Source organism: Hypanus sabinus, chromosome 5 (genome assembly GCF_030144855.1).
Source record: "Hypanus sabinus isolate sHypSab1 chromosome 5, sHypSab1.hap1, whole genome shotgun sequence".
NCBI classification, from domain to species: domain Eukaryota; kingdom Metazoa; phylum Chordata; class Chondrichthyes; order Myliobatiformes; family Dasyatidae; genus Hypanus; species Hypanus sabinus.
Window position 1 is genome coordinate 69151547 of NC_082710.1, and position 18816 is coordinate 69170362.

Consider the following 18816-nt stretch of genomic DNA (forward strand, 5'->3'; position numbering starts at 1 on the left):
TGAGCCGAGCACAAGCCCTTGGAGGGCCCAGGTGGTTGTTGTTCGGACTGGACAGAAAAATAGGATGGTGGTGGACTATAGTCAAACCATCAATAGGTTTACGCAGCTTGACGCATACCCCCTACCCCGCATCGCGGATATGGTCAACCAGATTGCTCAGTATAAGGTGTACTCGACAATAGATCTGAAATCCGCTTATCACCAGCTCCCCATCTGCCCAGAGGACCGCCCCTACACCGCCTTCGAGGCGGGCGGCCGGCTCTATCACTTCCTGCGCGTCCCTTTCGGTGTCACGAATGGTGTCTCTGTCTTCCAGAGGGAAATGGACTGGATGGTGGACCAGTACCAACTGCAGGCCACATTTCCCTATCTGGATAACATCACCATCTGTGGTCATGACAGGCCAGATCACGACGCCAACCTCCAACGGTTTCTCCAAGTGGCCGCAGCTCTGAACCTTACTTATAACAGGGACAAGTGTGTTTTTGGTACCACCCGCCTTGCTATACTTGGGTATGTCGTGGGAAACGGGGTTATTGGGCCTGATCCCGAACGTATGCGCCCCCTGTTAGAGCTCCCTCTTCCCACCACTCTCAAGGCCCTCAGACGGTGCCTGGGGTTTTTTTCCTATTACGCCCAATGGGTCCCCCATTACGCAGACAAGGCTCGCCCCCTGGTCAAGTCTACCTCATTTCCCCTCTCTGCTGAGGCCTGCGCGGCCTTCAACTGCATTAAAGCGGACATTGCCAAAGCTACGATGCATGCAGTGGACGAGACCGCTCCCTTCCAAGTGGAGTGTGATGCCTCCGATTTCGCTCTGGCTGCTACCCTTAATCAGGAAGGCAGACCAGTAGCATTCTTTTCTCGCACCCTCCAAGGCTCTGAAATTCGGCACTCCACGGTGGAGAAAGAAGCCCAGGCCATAGTGGAGGCTGTTAGGCACTGGAGGCACTATCTTGCTGGCAAAAGATTCACTGTGCTGACCGACCAGCGCTCGGTTGCGTTCCTGTTCAGCAACCAACAGCGGGGCAAGATCAAAAATGATAAGATTTTGCGGTGGAGGATAGAACTCTCCACCTACACCTATGATATCCTGTACTGGCCTGGCAGACTCAATGAGCCCCCTGATGCCCTATCCCGGGGAACATGTGCTAGCACACAGCTCGACCAGCTGTACGCCCTTCATGCACAACTTTGCCATCCGGGGGTCACCCGATTTTACCATTTTGTGAAAGCTCGGAACCTGCCGTACTCCCTGGAGGACATCAGGACGATGACCAGGGACTGCCAAATTTGTGCCGAGTGCAAACCGCACTTCTACTGTCCTGACACGGCACAACTTGTCAAGGCCACCCGCCCTTTTGAACGCCTGAGTGTTGACTTTAAGGGCCCCCTTCCCTCCACTGACCGCAATGTCTATTTTCTCAGTGTTATTGACGAGTTCTCACGGTTCCCCTTTGCCATCCCCTGCCCCGACACCACTGCCACGTCCATCATAAAAGCCCTGCGCCAGCTCTTCACTCTGTTCGGGTATCCCTGCTATATCCACAGTGATAGAGGGTCCTCCTTTATGAGTGAGGAGCTGCGCCAGTACTTGCTAGCTAGGGGCATTGCTACCAGTCGGACCACGAGTTATAATCCCCGGGGTAATGGCCAGGTAGAGCGGGAGAATGCCACAGTGTGGAAGGCCACACTTTTAGCCCTTAAGTCCAAAGGGTTGCTGGTCTCTCGATGGCAGGAGGTCCTCCCTGAGGCACTGCACTCTATCCGCTCTCTGTTATGTACGTCCACCAATGCCACCCCTCACAAACACCTATTCTCTTTTCCCAGGAAGTCTGTCACTGGGACCACCCTACCAGTTTGGCTGACGTCCCCGGGGCCAGTGCTGCTCCGGAAACATGTGAGGAGCAATAAATACTCCCCGCTGGTGGAGAGGGTTCACCTTCTCCATGCGAACCCCCAGTATGCTTACGTGGTCTTACCTGATGGGCGGGAGGACACGGTCTCCATCCGCGACCTGGCACCCGCAGGTGCAGCAGACCACTACCCTGAAGGCTCTCCGGTAACTGTGAACCCTGCACCAGAGGTGACACCGTACTCACCAGGCCCTACACAGACTCCTCACGACACTTGTATACCGGGCGTTTCGTACGCATTTATACCAGGCGCCTCGCACATGCATGAGGGATCACCGGCGCCTAGTGGGCAAGAACACGCGCAACCCCCGTCCCCTGTGCAATCGCCAATGTTGCCGGCACCTATGCGGTCACAGCCGGTGCTACGTAGATCGCAGCGACAGATTCGACCGCCTGATCGGCTTGACTTGTAAGAACCTTCGCTACATGAGGACTTTTTCAAACGAAGGGGGGGTGAATGTGGTGAACTATGTGCCTGTCGGGACACGCCCCTGCTGACTGCTCCTGTGGCTCCTCCCACAGGCCCCTGTATAAAGGAGACCTGCGGCCTGAAGATCGGCCTCAGTCTCCAGGACCTTGTATGATAGACACTCACTCCTGGTTCCTTCTTCCAGTCAATAAAAGCCGATATCTCGCCTACGTCTCAGTGTGAGTTATTGATGGTGCATCACAAACAATGTCTGAGATCATAATTGAAGTCAGGTCACCATGGTTGTCATGGTTATTGTGCCAGGATGCACTTTATTTATTCCTTTTCCAGGATGTGGACATTGCTGAAAAGTTAGCTTTAGTGCCAGTTCCACTTTGCTTTCAAACGAACACCTGGCTATGTGAGCCTGTAACTGCTTCCAGCTCAGACAAGCAGCAACCGCAGATTCCCTCCCCAGAATTTCATAAATGAACCAAATTATTCTTCGATAACAATTTAGAAGTTTTGTAATCATTATTGCCAACATTACTATTTTAATGATTTTAGATGTCATGATTAGATTTGAAATTGGGTCTCTGGGATTATGGTCTGTCATTGGGCTACCACCATGCCCTCTGGTCCAGGAGCCCTATTCCTTATCTTGGAACCCATTATTGGAGTACTCCCTATTTTAAGTTAACATCAAAGTACAATTATTATCAAAGTACGTATGTCACCATATACTACACTGAGATTCATTTTCTTGTGGGCATTTACAGGAAAAAATAAATAGAATAAAATTTATGAAAAACTATATAAAAACAAAACTTGTCAAGCAATCAATGGTCAAGGAAGACAAATTGTGCAAATTTAAGAAATACTGAGAACGTGACTTGTGATGTCTTTGAAAGTATGTCTGTAGGTTGTGCAATTAGTTCAGAGTTGAGGGGAGTCAAAATGTCCGTACCGGTTCAGGATGTTTGTTAGCAAGAAAAGAGCATGGCTTGCATAGTGGGAGGATTTGGTGATGGATGCCGATTTCCTGTGCCAGTGTTCATTTTAAACATGGTCAATGGTGGGGAGGACTTTGCCTGTGATGAATTGGACTCTATTCACTTTGTGTAAACTTTTTTCATTCTAAGCATTGGTTTCCATATTTGACCAAGATGCAATGAGTTAGGATGTGCTCCACTGTGCATCTATAGAAGTTTTTCAAAGTTTTAGATGACATGCTGAATTTACACAAGCTTCAAAGAAAGTAGAGGTGCTAATGGGCCTTCTGTGTGATGTGACTTATGTGCTGGTCCCAGGATGGGTCCTTTGATATAACACCAAGGAATTTAAAGTTACTGACCCTCTCCACCACCAATCCTCTAATGAGGACCTCCAGCTACTTCCTTTCTAACTGATAATCAACTCTTTGATATCACTGACATTGATTGAGAGGCTGTTGTGACACTATTCAACCAGATTTCCAATCTCCCTCTTACATGCTGATTGATTCATCACCAGCTTTGATTCGGCCAACAGTGGTGTCATCAGTAAAGTTAAGTATGTCATTGGAGTTGCACTTAGCTAGACAATCATAGGTATAAAGTGAGTAGAGCAGGGGTCTAAGCACACAGCCTTGTGGTGTGCATGTGATGATGGTGAGTGTGGAGATGTTGTTGCCAATTTGTACAGTCTGAGGTCTGCAAGTGAGGAAATCAAAGATCCATTTGCACAGGGAGGTATCGAGGCCCAGGACTTGGGAATTTAGTAGTTAGGTTTGCGAGGATGATAGTATTGAATGCTGAGCTCTGGGAGTTTCATTGTTGAGTGAAAGGCCAATGAAATCACACCTGTTGTTGACCTGCTGTGATGGAAGACAAACTGGAGCAGATCCAAGTCACTCCTCAGGCAGGAGTTGATATGCCTCATAACCAACCTCTCAAAACACTTCATCACAGTGGATTAAGGAAGGTTATCATGTTCTTTTTGGGCACATACAATTGAAACCTGGTTGAAGCAGGTGAATGCCCCAGAATGCCAAATCTAGAGGTTGAAGCTATCTGTAAATACTCTAGCCAGTAGATTAGCATTAGTCTTTCTGGTGTCCTGTCCCTGAAATCCTGTTGATTGGGTTCTCCCCCATCTCTGGATCACTTGTTTATGATTATTATCATTGTTTAATTATAAGGCACTCTCTCAAGCATTAGCTGGTTGGAGGGTTTCTTCTTCGTTAGCCCTGTTAATTTGGATTTTCACTCTCTATCCCTGGAGTTATTGCTGACAGTTCCTCCCCAACCCCCAGTATGTAGAAGAAACCCTATTGATTTGGAATTAGATTTTGTTTATTTTCAATATCTATTCAATATATGTAATTAATTTACTTGTTTATTTATTATTATGCTTTACTTTATTTATTTTGTTTTTCTCTCTGCTAGATTATGTATTGCATTGAACTGCTGCTGCTAAGTTAACAAATTTCACATCACATGCCAGTGATAACAAACCTGATTCTTATTTGGATTCTGAAAAGCTTGTCTTGTATACTGTTCATACAGATCAAATCAGTACACTGGAGTATTTATTATCCCTGAAGCTCTGTTGATTGGAACGTTTTTTCTGCCTGTAAACTTGCTCACACAAATTCAATAAGACCGAGGAACTGATAATAAACTTCAGGAGAAGGAAACCAGAGGTCCGTGAGCCAGTAATCATTGGAGGATCAGAGGTGGAGAGGATCAGTAACTTTAAATTCCTGGGTGTCACTATCTCACAGGACCTGTCCTGGACCCATCATATAAATATAATTGCAAAGAAAACATGACAGTGCCTCTGCTTCCTCAGGAGTCTGTGGAGATTTGGCATGTGATCAAAAACTTGACACATATCTATAGATGTGAGGTGGAAAAGTGTGCTGACTGGCTGCATTGTGGCCTGGTATGGGAACAACAATGTCTTTGAGTGGAAAATCCTACAAAAGGCAGTGGATTTGGCCCAGTACATCACAGGCCCCTTTCAACCATTGAGCACATCTACATGAAAGGTTGCCAAGAAAAACAGCATCCATCACCAAACATCCTCACCACCCAGGCTATGCTCTTTTCTCACTGCTGGCAGCAGGTGCCTCAGGATTCACACCAGAGGTTCAAGAACAGTTACTACCCTTCAACCATCAGGCTCTTGAACAAAAGGAGATAGATATACTCATTTGAGAATTCTGTTATATTGTTATTTTATGCTCATTAATTTATTTATATCTGTACTTGAATAGTTCGTTTACAGTGTACAGTTCCTGATGTTTACAGTAGATCTGCTGAGTATGCCTGCAGAAAAAGCATCTCGGGATTGTATGTGGTGACATGCATGCACTCTGATGATAAATTTTACTTTGAACTCAATGAAGTTTTGATTCCTCCCTGTTTATGGAACTATGCTGTCCAGGGTGCTCCCTTCCTCAGGCGAACTGTTGAAAAAGGAACTCCTTTTCCCACTCCCTGGAGCCCCTCTTGTTTGAGGTGCTCCCTCCCTCTCCCTCTTGCCCCATCGACTGAGGTGCTCTTTTCTCTATCGCTCTTCCCTGTCTCCAAGGATTATTGATAGGGTCTCTCTCAAGCTTGCGTTGATAGGCGTGCCTCCTTCCCTCGCTCCTCCCTATCCTCGGGGAGTATTGATTGGAACACCAACAGGTGCTCCCCCTTCTCCCCGGGGTGGCTCTGGCAGCACCCCTGCCCTCCGCGGGCACGGCGCTGACAGCCGAGCCGAGCCGAGCCGAGCCGAGCCGCGGCGCGCTGACGTCAGTGGCCTGCTCGGGCGGAAGACCTGTTGCTGGAGTTGGGCTGAAACTTTCGCTCGGCTTCTCGGTGTGAAGGAATGCGACGTGCCGAGAGTAGCAGGGAGAGCTGCGCCGAGCCGGAGCGGGCCGCAGGTGAGCCGAGGCCGAGCCGAGCCGAGCCGAGCCGGGGCTCATTCGGTGGTTCGCTGGTTGCGGAACTACCGGGGGAACCAACGACTCTAAGGCGCTGTCCAGGGCTGATCGCGGAGCGGAGCAGGCCTGCGCTCGGCTCCGGGGGGGGGGGGGGGGGGGAATGAGGGCAATCGGAGAGGGGTGATGAAAGTAGTGGGCGATGGGTGGGGCCCTTTCCACGCTCTTTTCCCCCCGAATGATGCTTGTTTTAGGCGAGAGAGCCGCCCCGTCTCAACCTCTCCAACCTCCCCCTTCCTTCTCCAAACTATGGCTCCGGACAGCGAGCGGTTCTGGAATCAACATGTCGGCCCTGGAGCCTGTAGCACATGAGCACCGCATATCCCAGATCTATCTGGATCGCCTGTAGTCCCGCCACATCACCCCTCACCGTACCCTTGCACCCAACTCTTCTCGCTGCGCCGTGTACCCTTATGCTTCAACACTCTTTATCTCCTGTCTACCAATCCCACCCATATCCACCCGACCATCTCCCGCAGTTCCCTCCCCGCACCTTTATACCTGGCTTCCAGATCCCCAGCACCTTATCCAGACATTTTGTGCAGCTGCTTCCCGAACCACCTCACTATCACGTTTTGACTGTCCATTCTACCTTGACCCAGGTACTCTGCAGGTTACTCCCACCTATTCCCTCGACCATTTGTAGTCTCCTCAACTGTTACCCAGATCTGAGCCTATTCCCTCCTGTCATCCAAATTTCCACACTGATGCTACCCCATTCAACACTAGATCCTAGAGCCCCTCCTCTCCACCCTTCACTTCTTGATGTTCCTTTCTATTAATCCCCCCTCATCCTGTATAAGCACACTTTCAAAATCTCAATCTCCTGCATGTTCTCCCTCCATTCTACTAGCCCCTATCTATGCCTTGATTCACTGCAATTTTCTCCACTCTTCACTACCATGGAAACCATTCCAACCTTGCCTGGCCCCTTAGATCCCAAACCCCTGTGGATTCCCAATGATTCTGCCTAACCTTCTCTGTCTGTGAATCATTGTAGATTGCCTCCCATCTACCTAGTGAATCCCTCGTCTTGTGATATCTGGAAACCCTCTTGGATTTCCTTCACTGAACTCCCATCTTTGATCTCCTAACAACTTCTGCCCTGCCCATCCCACCCCACCCCCTAGATTTTTTTTTGTAGCACCCTCCCCAAACCTTGGATCCTGCACTCCACACTAACTCTACATTCCCTCACACAGTCTCTATATTTATTGGCTCCAGTTCCTTTTGGACCTAATATCCTTCAGGAATCCTACTCAGTCTTGGTCCACCATTCAACCACTCCAGGGTTATCTATTTCAGAATCACTAGGCACAATCCATTTTCCCTCCACAGTTCTCCTCGGCTTCCCTTTTCTCATTCACTTCAGGCAATCATCTGCCTTCAATGTCTTTAATTTCATGTCCCACTAAAATTTTAGGCTTCCTGATCCCCATTCATTTCATTCAGGATAGGCGGCACCCCAAACATTTACTATTCTTGTAGACGGTATACTAACATGACCCCCCCCCCCACCCTCCTGAATTCATTCAACCTCTCAGCTGGTCATCAATACTCCCATTTCTCATTCTTAGTCATTGCTATACTTCTTTCTCTGCCCACTAATCATTACATCTGCTCCTTACCTCCTCAAACCTGATCTCTTATTCTTGCTTCCCAGTTTGTAACGTTCCTTAGGATCTCCCCAATTCTTCGGTGTACCCATTCACTTCACACCACCATCACCATCTGTGCATTTCCTCACTCTGTCATGGATTCCAGTCCTCCCTCTCCTTGCCCCCACAATCTTTGCTCCCCCAACATACTTCTAAACTAGTTGATTTTTCACCCTCTTCCTATTTCCATCTATCCTTGTCTCCCCTCCCATCACTGTACTAGAAGCCCTCCTTCCTTAGTCACCTCTCCGTATGCCCATCCTTGCATCTCCCTCCCATTCCAACATCCCAATCCACATCTAAAGGTCTTTTCTCCCTTAGTCTCAGAGTTTTCTAATCTCATCACTGGCTGGATCTCCTCCCTCTCACTATTCACTTTTCAAAATATCCCTTCTCGTACCTTCTCTCTTCCCCATGTCTCTTGGTATCTGTTTTCTGTCAACCACTTAGTGTACATCTTTGGTGTTGGAGAAAGTGGTTGCATGTATGCTGAAAACTCCAGAAACTGCTGAGCAGTTTGCAGCTTGGAAGTCTTTAAATTTCAATGTTTCAATAACCACTTTTAGTAATGAGCCAAAAAATTTATTTTTGACAATAATTTAGGTATTCACAAATATTAGTAAATTTCACAAGAAAAATGTAATCCTTGAAATGTTATTAAATACTGTGACACAAGTATAAAGTTATTGATCCAAAGTCATAATTTTCTGAAGATATTTTACATTGTCGATGCAGCAGGATAATAATTGTTTTGTTTTTAGGTTGTAATTAGTAAGTTTATGACTTTGCAGAACTGAATCCTTTTGACTCTGTGTCTTACATTATCCTTTGTTTTTACATATAGAAAATTAAAGATGGCTGCCCAAGTACTTGAGCAATCCAGTGGGACCGGCATGTTTTCCCACTCCAATATGGGGATTTCTTCCAATGAGGAAATATGTGGCCTTAATTATCTCTCCAAGAATGACTTGACAGCAGCACCACAGCTGGTTATGTTAGCAAATGTTGCCTTAACTGGTGACATAAGTTGTTATGATTACCAGGGCGAAGATAGACTGATGGCAGAATTGAAAACAGTTGATGACAATTTATCAGACAATGAGGAAGAATTGAGGACTGGTGTGAATGATACATTGCAATCAGAAAATATAAATAATGAAAATCAAAGTGTGCCAAATGTTGTAACAAAGGGTGGTTCTGAGACTTCATCTCAGGACTTGAGCACAGATTCAGCAGAAGTAGTGAATCAGGAGAACTTGACAGACAAAGGAAAGAAGTCCAAACCATTTCGTTGTCGACCCTGCGACTATGAAGCGGAATCTGAGGTGGAGTTTGTGCATCACATCAAAGTACACAGTGCCAAAAAGTTCATTGTTGAAGAAACTGCAGAAAAGCAAAGTAAATCCAAAGTTGCAGATCCTCTTCCAGAGGAGGCAGATATTTTGAAAGGCCCCATTCGCTGTGATAGGTGCGGCTACAACACAAACCGCTACGATCATTATCTGGCCCATTTAAAACATCATGACAAAGTTGGAGAAAATGAGAAAGTTTATAAGTGCACCATCTGTACATACACTACTGTCAGTGAATATCACTGGAAGAAGCATTTGCGGAACCACTTCCCTCAAAAGGTTTATACTTGTTCACAATGTTCTTATTTCTCTGACAGAAAGAACAATTATGTGCAACATATGCGAACACACACAGGTATGGTTTAATTCATTACAAAAAGCAAGTTGTGGGATGCCATGTGTGAGAGCTGTTGTTAATTTAAGTAACAATTCCTTTATGTATATCCTCCTGAATGCAATGAGTTATGTTTCAACTGCTATTATAATTATTAAACTGCATTTTCCATGTCCATAGAAACACCAGAAAAGGTAGCAAATGAGATGAATATTCATTTAATTGCTTTTTGGTAGGGCTGTTGATATGAGTGGTTGTACAGATGCAAGGAAAATTCCCCAGTTTGATTGTTGGCATTAGATGATTTACTCAGCAGGTGGATGAAATTGTCTTTTGAGTGAGAAGATAAATCACAATGCTGTTGGAAGTGGAGCAGTTCCTCAGTATGCATCGGTGTGTTACCCAAGGTTGTGTGCTCAGGTATATGAATGATGCTTTCTGATTGAGATAAACCTGGAAATAATGTAATTGATTTAAAAACCATTTCTGCTCTGCCATCTCTATGCCTGAATTTGAACTATAATACACATATTTGTTGAAACAGGCAATTAATAAAACAAAGCAAAATAAATTCAATTTAGATCATGTCTGGAACATCAATCAGACATTTTCATAGTTGGCAGAGGATTTTTTTGTATATTAGAAAAACAATTTGAGCATGTCCAAAAAAACTCTATAGCTGTTAGTATGTTTTTAAAGTGTAATGAAGATGTTGCTGCAGCCAGTTTGCAGGAAATACTGTAGACTCCAGAAATAGCATTGGAATAATGAACAGATTGTTTGAATTGTTAAGTTTCTTATATTAATCAGGGCAATAAGGGAACTCTTTTGCTTGTCGATAAAGCGTACCATGGGAAAACGTATGCCTGTGGGGATCTTCAAATGCCTATTTTAAAATAGTGTTTTTTTTGGTGGCTTTTTACTTTGTGTTTATTTGTAATTTGGTTGGTAAAAATCATGAATTCCTACATATGTTCATCTTAATGGATTTTGTTCTGCTCTTTGTAACAAAAACAAATGAGAATTTTCTAATCTTGAACTTGGAATGATTTTATAAAGGGCATTTAAACATAACATTTTGCTCAGTGATCACAGATTTCCAGAATCAATTTGATTAATGCAATTTCAGTTTTGGCACTTCATAAATTTGCTCAGGATTCTGTCTTTTTTAAGGAGACCCTGCCAGTACTTCCTGTAGCAACGTGATTTGCTATGTTAATCATGCATTATTTCTTTCACATCTATATATCAAAAAGTTGACTCATTTTTTTCCCCCTTGGGAATTTTTTATAATCTAATGATAGGATCTTTTAAAAATGATGAACTCTGCCACTTCTAAACTGTCAGCGTTGCATAGTAAATCTTAAGACAGACTAATAATCCTTTGACAATGTTTCATGGGCAGTCTGTGGGGGGGGGGAGGGTTTATAATTACCCAAAAATGAATTGAAAGATTCTAAAGAATGTAAATGCTATCTTAAATTTAAGCAAAATATAGTAGCAGGATCAATTTGCATTTATCTAAACACAAGAGATTCTACAAATGTTGGAAATTTTGAGCAACACACAAATGCTGGAGGAACTCAGCAAGTCAGGCATCATTTGAATGGTTTGGGCAGATGAAGGGTCTTGGCCCAAAACGCTGATAGTGTATTCCCCTGTATAGATGCTGCTTGATCTGCTGAGTTCCTCCAGCATTTTGTGCAAATTGCATGGGCACTTTTCTCGCAAGAATAAAGAAATTGAAACCAAAAGACATGGTAAATGTGTAGAACCGAAAACTGGAGGCCTTTCAGGGGTTTAGAAATTGGGTGTGGGTAAGGGGGGGTCTGGAGGGTAGCAACAGTGGCTCCTTTATTCATGGGCAACAGGGGTAAGCTTCTTAACTGGGGTAACTGTAGGCCAGTGAGTCTTATGTCAGTGGTAAAGAAGTTATTGCAAAAAATTCTGATGGACAGTCAATTGAAGTTTTAAGTCTTGGTGGGAAACAGGAAGAAGAAATAAAATTTTTAATATTTTCATCACTTGCTCATAAAATAATATTATTTGTGAGCTCTCTCCATTTCAGTTTTTTTTGCCTCAGTTGGAAAGGCAGATTAGAGCTTGGTCTGACCAATATGACTGAATTATATTTTAAAGGTAGCAAAATATGTATGAATTTGATGTAGAATCGATGGATTAGTCTACGTCTAGTCTAAGTATCAGAATCAGGTTTATTATCACCGGCATGTGACGTGAAATTTGTTAACTTAGCAGCAGCAGTTCAATGCAATACATAATCTAGCAAAGAGAAAAAATATATAATAATAAATAAACAAGTAAAACAATTACGTATATTGAATAGATTTTTTTAAAGTGTGCAAAAACAGAAATACTATGTTTTTTTTAAAAAGTGAGGTAGTGTCCAAAGATTCAATGTTCATATAGGAATCAGATGGCAGAGGGGAAGAAGCTGTTTCTGAATCGCTGAGTGTGTGCCTTCAGGCTTCTGTACCTCCTACCTGATGGTAACAGTGAGAAAAGGGCATGCCCTGGGTGCTGGAGCACCTTAATAATGGATGCTGCCTTTCTGAGATACAGCTCCCTGAAGATGTCCTGGGTACTTTGTAGGCTAGTACCCAAGATCGAGTTGACTAGATTTACAACCTTCTGCAGCTGCCTTCGGTCCTGTGCAGTAGCCCCTCCATACCACTATGTTGGGACCAGGTTAGATCCTCAGAGATTTTGACATCTAGGAACTTGAAGCTGCTCACACTTTCTACTTCTGATCCGTCTATGAGGATTGGTATGTGCTCCTTGGTCTTACTCTTCCTGAAGTCCACAATCGGCTCTTTCATCTTACTGATGTTAAGTGCCAGGTTGTTACTGCGGCACCATTCCATTATTTGGTATGTCTCTCTCCTGTATGCCCTCTTATCACCACCTGAGATATTAACAACAAATTATCATCAGAAAATTTATAGATGGTATTTGAGTTATGCCTAGCCACACAGTCACGTGTATACAGAAAGTAGAGCAGTGGGCTAAGCGTCAGTGTTGATCGTCAGCGAGGATTGCACAGATTGTGGTCTTCCAGTTAGGAAGAATAAGAATGATGCTCAAGAAGTATTTACAGTGATAAGGGGTAATAGTCTTTTACCTAAGGAAGAGTAGTCCAGGACTAGAGGGTAGAAGTTGAGACTGAGAGAGTAAAGATTTAAAAGGATCCTGAGGGGGATATTTTTCATGTAGCGAGTAATGAGTGTATGGACTGAGCTGCCAGAGACGGTTACAGTAGTTCCATTTGAAAAGCTCTTGAATGGGTATGTGGGAGGGAGAAACTTTGGGGATAGGAGCCAGACTTAGGAAATTGGAATGAGCAAGGTGGACAATGTAGTCAGCACGGACTTGTTGGGCTGAAGTGCCTGTGTCCATACCATATTACTCTTCAATTTTATGGCAATTTGATAAGTATGTCTGAAAACTTCGTAGAAGTGAGTGGTTAATGAAGGTATTAACAAGAATTCAGAAAGTGACAGCTAAAGGCATGATATCCAGCAATAATGTAAAAAGTTGAGACTGGGTTGCTTGGCAGAATGGGTTGTGGTAGTACGTGTAGCAGGGAGAGATTGCAGGGATGAGGACGACTTCACTGAATACAGAAATTAAAATGAAATGTAAACAATTTAAATTGAATTTTTAAACTTTGCCTCACTGGTTGTCAGTGTAGCTCAGAGTGACAGATGAGCAGGACTTGGTGTAGGAAAGAATGTGGCTGTGAGAGTTTTAAGTAGAATGGAGGATGGAAGAGAGTAAGTTGGTAGATGAATGTGGACGTCTCAAAAAATGAGGAAAATGGTGTTGAAAGTTTGATCAGAGAGGCAAAAAGGTTAAAATGCAGTGAACTGTTAAGATGAGAAAGTTTCTATTAGGGAATGATGAAAAATCAGATTCAAAATTGTATTTAAGAACATAAGATATAGGAGGAGAATTAGGCCATTTGGCTCATTAAGCCTCGTCCGCCATATCATCATGGCTGAACCAATTTTTCTCTCAGTCCTAATCTCCTGCCTTCTGCCCGTATCCCTTCATGCCCTGACCAATCAAGAAGTTATCAGCTTCTGCCTTAAATATACATAATAACTTGGCTCCACATCTGCTTGTAGCAAAGAATTCCACAGATTCACCACTCTCTGGCTAAAGTAATTCCTTATCTCTGTTCTAAAGGGATGACCCTCTATTCTGAGGCTGTGTCCTCTAGTTTTAGACTCTCCCACCATAGGAAACCTATTCTCCATATCCACTCCATCAAGTCCTTTCATCATTTGATAGGTTTCAATTAGGTCGCCACTCATTTCTTTGAATTCCAGTGAATACAAGCCCAGGCCATCAAACGCTCTTCATATGACAAGTCATTCAATCCTGGAATCATTTTCGTGAATATCCTTTGATCCCTCTCCAGTTTCAGCCTATCCTTTCTAAGATAAGGGTCCCAAAACTGCTCACAATACTCGGTGAGGCCTCTCCAGTGCTTTATAATGCTTCAATATTACATCCTTGCTTTTATATTGAATGCTTAATCTTGAAATGAATGCTAACATTGCATTTGTCTTCCTGCAAATTTTTCCTTCAAGGAGTCCTACACAAGGACTCTGAAGTCCCTTTGCACCTCTTCTTTGTGTTTTCTCTCAATTTAGGAAATAGTCAGCTTTCATTTCTTCTATCAAAGTGCATGACCATACACTTCCTTTTTTTAAAAAAAAATGTTTAATTGAATTTTCAAATAGGTTACAGAAAGAAAAAAAATTAGCACCCCTTCCCCCCTCCCCTTAACATATCACTACAGGAAAAAAAAGAGAAGAAAAAAGAAAGAAAGAAAGAAAGATTGCCTGGATGTCGGAAGGTCCCCACATGCTCCATGGAGTTCAAAATAGCTTTAGTATACATATTTATTTCTTTCCCCAGGTAACCAATAATTTTATCTTCGGAGCACCTATATACTTAATCCTATTTTTTGTAAATAAGGGTGCCAAGTTTTCAGAAATATTTCATATTTATCTCTTAAATTATAAGTAATTTTTTCAAGTGGAATGCAGCTAAAAATTTCTTTCTTTCAATGATCTATACTTAAGTATGAATCCAATTTCCAAGTAACTTCAATAGCCTTTTTGGCTACTGCCAGTGCAATTTTTATGAATTCTTTCTGATATTTATTCAATTTGGATTTCGATTTTATCCCTTCAATATCGCCTAGTAAAAATAATGTTGGTTTATGTGGAAGTTGTATTCCAATAATTTGTTCCAGTAAAATTCTTAAATTTGTCTAAAAAGATTGAATTTTAAAACAAGACCAAGTAGAGTGTAAAAGAGTACCAATTTCTTGATTACATCGAAAACATTGATCAGATAAATTTGAGTTTAATCTATTTATTTTTTGTGGTGTAATATATATTTGATGTAAAAAGTTATATTGTACTAAACTTAGTTGAACACTTACTGTATTTGTCATACTGTCAAGACATAATCTTGACCAACTTGTTTCATCAATTTTAATATTCAAATCAGTTTACCATTTTTGTCTTGACTTATGAATTCCTTGTTTAATTGCCTGTTTTTGAATCAAATTATACATACCAGAAATAAATTTTTAAATTTTTCCTTTATGAATTAAAGTTTCCATTTCATTAGGTTTCGGCAATAACATTGTTTGACTCAGTTTATCTCTTAAATAAGCCCTTAATTGGAAATAACAGAAAAGAGTGTTATTTGATATTTTATATTTATTCTTTAATTGGTCAAATGACATTAATATACCTCCTTCAAAACAGTCTCCTGTATATCTAATCCCTTTGTGAAACCAGTTATATAAAAGTTGATTATCCATTGTAAAAGGGATAAGTTTATTTTGAATTAAAGGTCTCTTTGCTAATAAAGATTTCTTTATCTCATCATCAATGTTTATCTTATTCCATAAATCAATCAGATGTTTTAGTATAGGAGATTCTTTCTTTTCCCGTATCCATTTAGATTCCCATTTATATGTAAAATCTTCTGGTATATTTTCTCCTATTTTATCTAATTCTATTCTAATCCATGCCGGTTTATCTTCATCAAAAAAGATGCAATAAATCTAAGTTGATTTGCTTTGTAATAATTCTTAAAATTTGGTAATTGTAACCCTCCTAGATCAAATTTCCATGTCAATTTTTCCAACGATATTCTTGACATCTTACCTTTCCAAAGGAATTTCCTCAGACATTTATTTAACTCTTGAAAAACTTCTGCGGTAATTGTATTGGTAGTGTTTGGAATAAATATTGTAATCTAGGGAATATATTCATTTTTACAGCATTGACTCTACCTATTAATGTTATTGGTAACGTCATCCATTTATCATGATCCTCTTGAATTTTTTTTCAATAATGGCAAATAATTTAATTTATATAAATTCTTTATATCATTATCAACTCTTATACCTAAATACTTTATACCATTTATCGGCCATCTAAATTGAGTTATTAATCGACATTGACTATAATCTCCTTTAGTAAGGGGTAGAATTTCACTTTTATCCCAATTTATTTTGTACCCTGATATTTTCCCATATTCTTCCAATCTAGAAGATAATTTACGCAACGAATGCAATGGGTTAGTTAGATAAATCAGAACATCATCAGCAAATAAGTTAATCTTATATTCCTCCTGATTATCTCTGAAACCCATAATATCTGAATCAGTTCTAATTAATTCAGCTAATGATTCTAATGCCAACACAGATAAAGCAGGTGATAATGGACAACCTTGTCTAGTTGACCTTGTTAACTGAAATGATGTTGAAATTTGGCCATTTGTCACCACTTTAGCTTTGGGGTTAGTATTTAAGGTTTTAATCTATTTTGTAAAAGATACTCCTAATCCATATTTTTCCAATACCTTAAATAAAAAATCCCATTCTAATCTATCAAATGCTTTTTCTGCATCCAAAGCAACTGCAACACTCATTTGTTCCCTCTTTTGTGCCAAATGAATTATGCTAAGTAACCGAGTTATATTATCTGCCGATTGTCTATTTTTAATAAATCCTGTTTGGTCCATGTGTATTAATTTTGGTAAAGATTTAGATAATTTATTAGATAAAATCTTTGCTATTATTTTATAGTCCGTGTTCAACAAATAAATAGGTCTATATGATGTTGGCTTTAAAAGATCTCTGTCTTTTTATGGCAGGACTATTAAAATAGCTGTCGAAAAAGATCCTGGAAGTTTATGCGTTCTTTCTGCTTGGTGTATAAGCTCCATAAAAGGAGGAGTTAATAAATCTTTAAACTTTTTGTAAAATTCAGGCGGAAAGCCATCTTCTCCTGGAGATTTATTACTCTGAAGTGATCCTAGAGCTTCTTCGACCTCTTTTAATGTAAAAGGCACATCTAATCCCTTCTGTTCTTCCGAATTTTGGGACAGTTATTTGTGATAAAAAAAACCTTTCTATCTCAACAATATCATTTTGTGATTCTGATTGATACAGTTCAGAATAAAAAATTTTTTAAAGTTTCATTGATTTCTAAAGGTTTCTAAGTAATTTTATTTACACTTGTTCTAATTGCATTTATCATTTTGGAACCCTGGTCTTTTTTTAACTGCCAAGCAGGAATCTTGTGTGATCTTTCACCTAGTTCATAATATCTCTGTTTAGTTCTCATAATTGCTTTTTCTGTTCGGTATGTCTGAAGTGTATTATATTGTAGTGTCTTATTAACAAGTTGTCTTTGTTTTTCTTCTGTCATATATCTTTGAGATTCTTTTTCTAATTTTGTAATCTCTTTTTCCAATTGATCTATTTCTACCATATATTCCTTTTTAATATTAGAAGTATAACTTATTATCTGGCCTCTCAAATATGCCTTCATTGCTTCCCATAATTATAAATTTATCATCAACTGAATGAGTTTGTATTTAAAAAAAACTGGATCTGTTTTTTCATAAAATCACAAATATCTTGACATTTTAATAATATTGAATTAAATCTCCATCTGTAAATGGATTCCTCCTGATCCATCATTATCATTGTCAAGGGGGAATGATCTGACAATATTCTTGCTTTATATTCCATATTTTTCTCTGTCTTGAATATTCACTGATAGTAGGAAAAAATCTATCCTTGAATAAGTTTTGTGTCTATTTGAATAAAATGAATAATCTCTTTCTCTTGGGTTAATTCTTTTCCATATAACCATATAACAATCACAGCACGGAAACAGGCCATCTCGGCCCTCCTAGTCCGTGCCAAACTCTTAATCTCACCTAGTCCCACCTACCCGCACTCAGCCCATAACCCTCCACTCCTTTCCTGTCCATATACCTATCCAATTTTACCTTAAATGACACAACTGAACTGGCCTCTACTACTTCTACAGGAAGCTCATTCCACACAGCTATCACTCTCTGAGTAAAGAAATACCCCCTCGTGTTTCCCTTAAACTTCTGCCCCCTAACTCTCAAATCATGTCCTCTCGTTTGAATCTCCCCTACTCTCAATGGAAACAGCCTATTCACGTCAACTCTATCTATCCCTCACAAAATTTTAAATACCTCGATCAAATCCCCCCTCAACCTTCTACGCTCCAATGAATAGAGACCTAACTTGTTCAACCTTTCTCTGTAACTTAAGTGCTGAAACCCAGGTAACATCCTAGTAAATCGTCTCTGCACTCTCTCTAATTTATTGATATCTTTCCTATAATTCGGTGACCAGAACTGTACACAATATTCCAAATTTGGCCTTACCAATGCCTTGTACAATTTTAACATTACATCCCAACTTCTGTACTCAATGCTCTGATTTATAAAGGCCAGCGTTCCAAAAGCCTTCTTCACCACCCTATCTACATGAGACTCCACCTTCAGGGAACTATGCACTGTTATTCCTAGATCACTCTGTTCCTCTGCATTCCTCAATGCCCTACCATTTACCCTGTATGTTCTATTTGGATTATTCCTACCAAAATATAGAACCTCACACTTCTCAGCATTAAACTACATCTGCCAACGTTCAGCCTATTCTTCTAACCGGCATAAATCTCCCTGCAAGCTTTGAAAACCCACCTCATTATCCACAACACCTCCTACCTTAGTATCATCGGTATACTTACTAATCCAATTTACCACCCCAATATATCAATCAAATTTAAATCTTTCATC

General features: G+C 41.1%; 1 protein-coding gene across 2 annotated transcripts in view; it reads left to right on the forward strand.

The window, feature by feature from the left end:
- The first annotated feature begins 6018 nt into the window (after positions 1-6018).
- Positions 6019-18816, forward strand: part of rest (RE1-silencing transcription factor) — a 51039-nt gene continuing 38241 nt past the window's right edge. Inside the window, exons 1-2 of one of the 2 annotated variants that reach the window (XM_059970109.1) lie at positions 6019-6238; positions 8798-9660. In XM_059970109.1, the coding sequence (XP_059826092.1) occupies positions 8808-9660 (853 nt within the window). In that variant the 5' untranslated portion in view covers positions 6019-6238; positions 8798-8807. The remainder of the gene's footprint in view (positions 6239-8797; positions 9661-18816) is intronic. The other variant, XM_059970110.1, reaches the window with a different exon arrangement.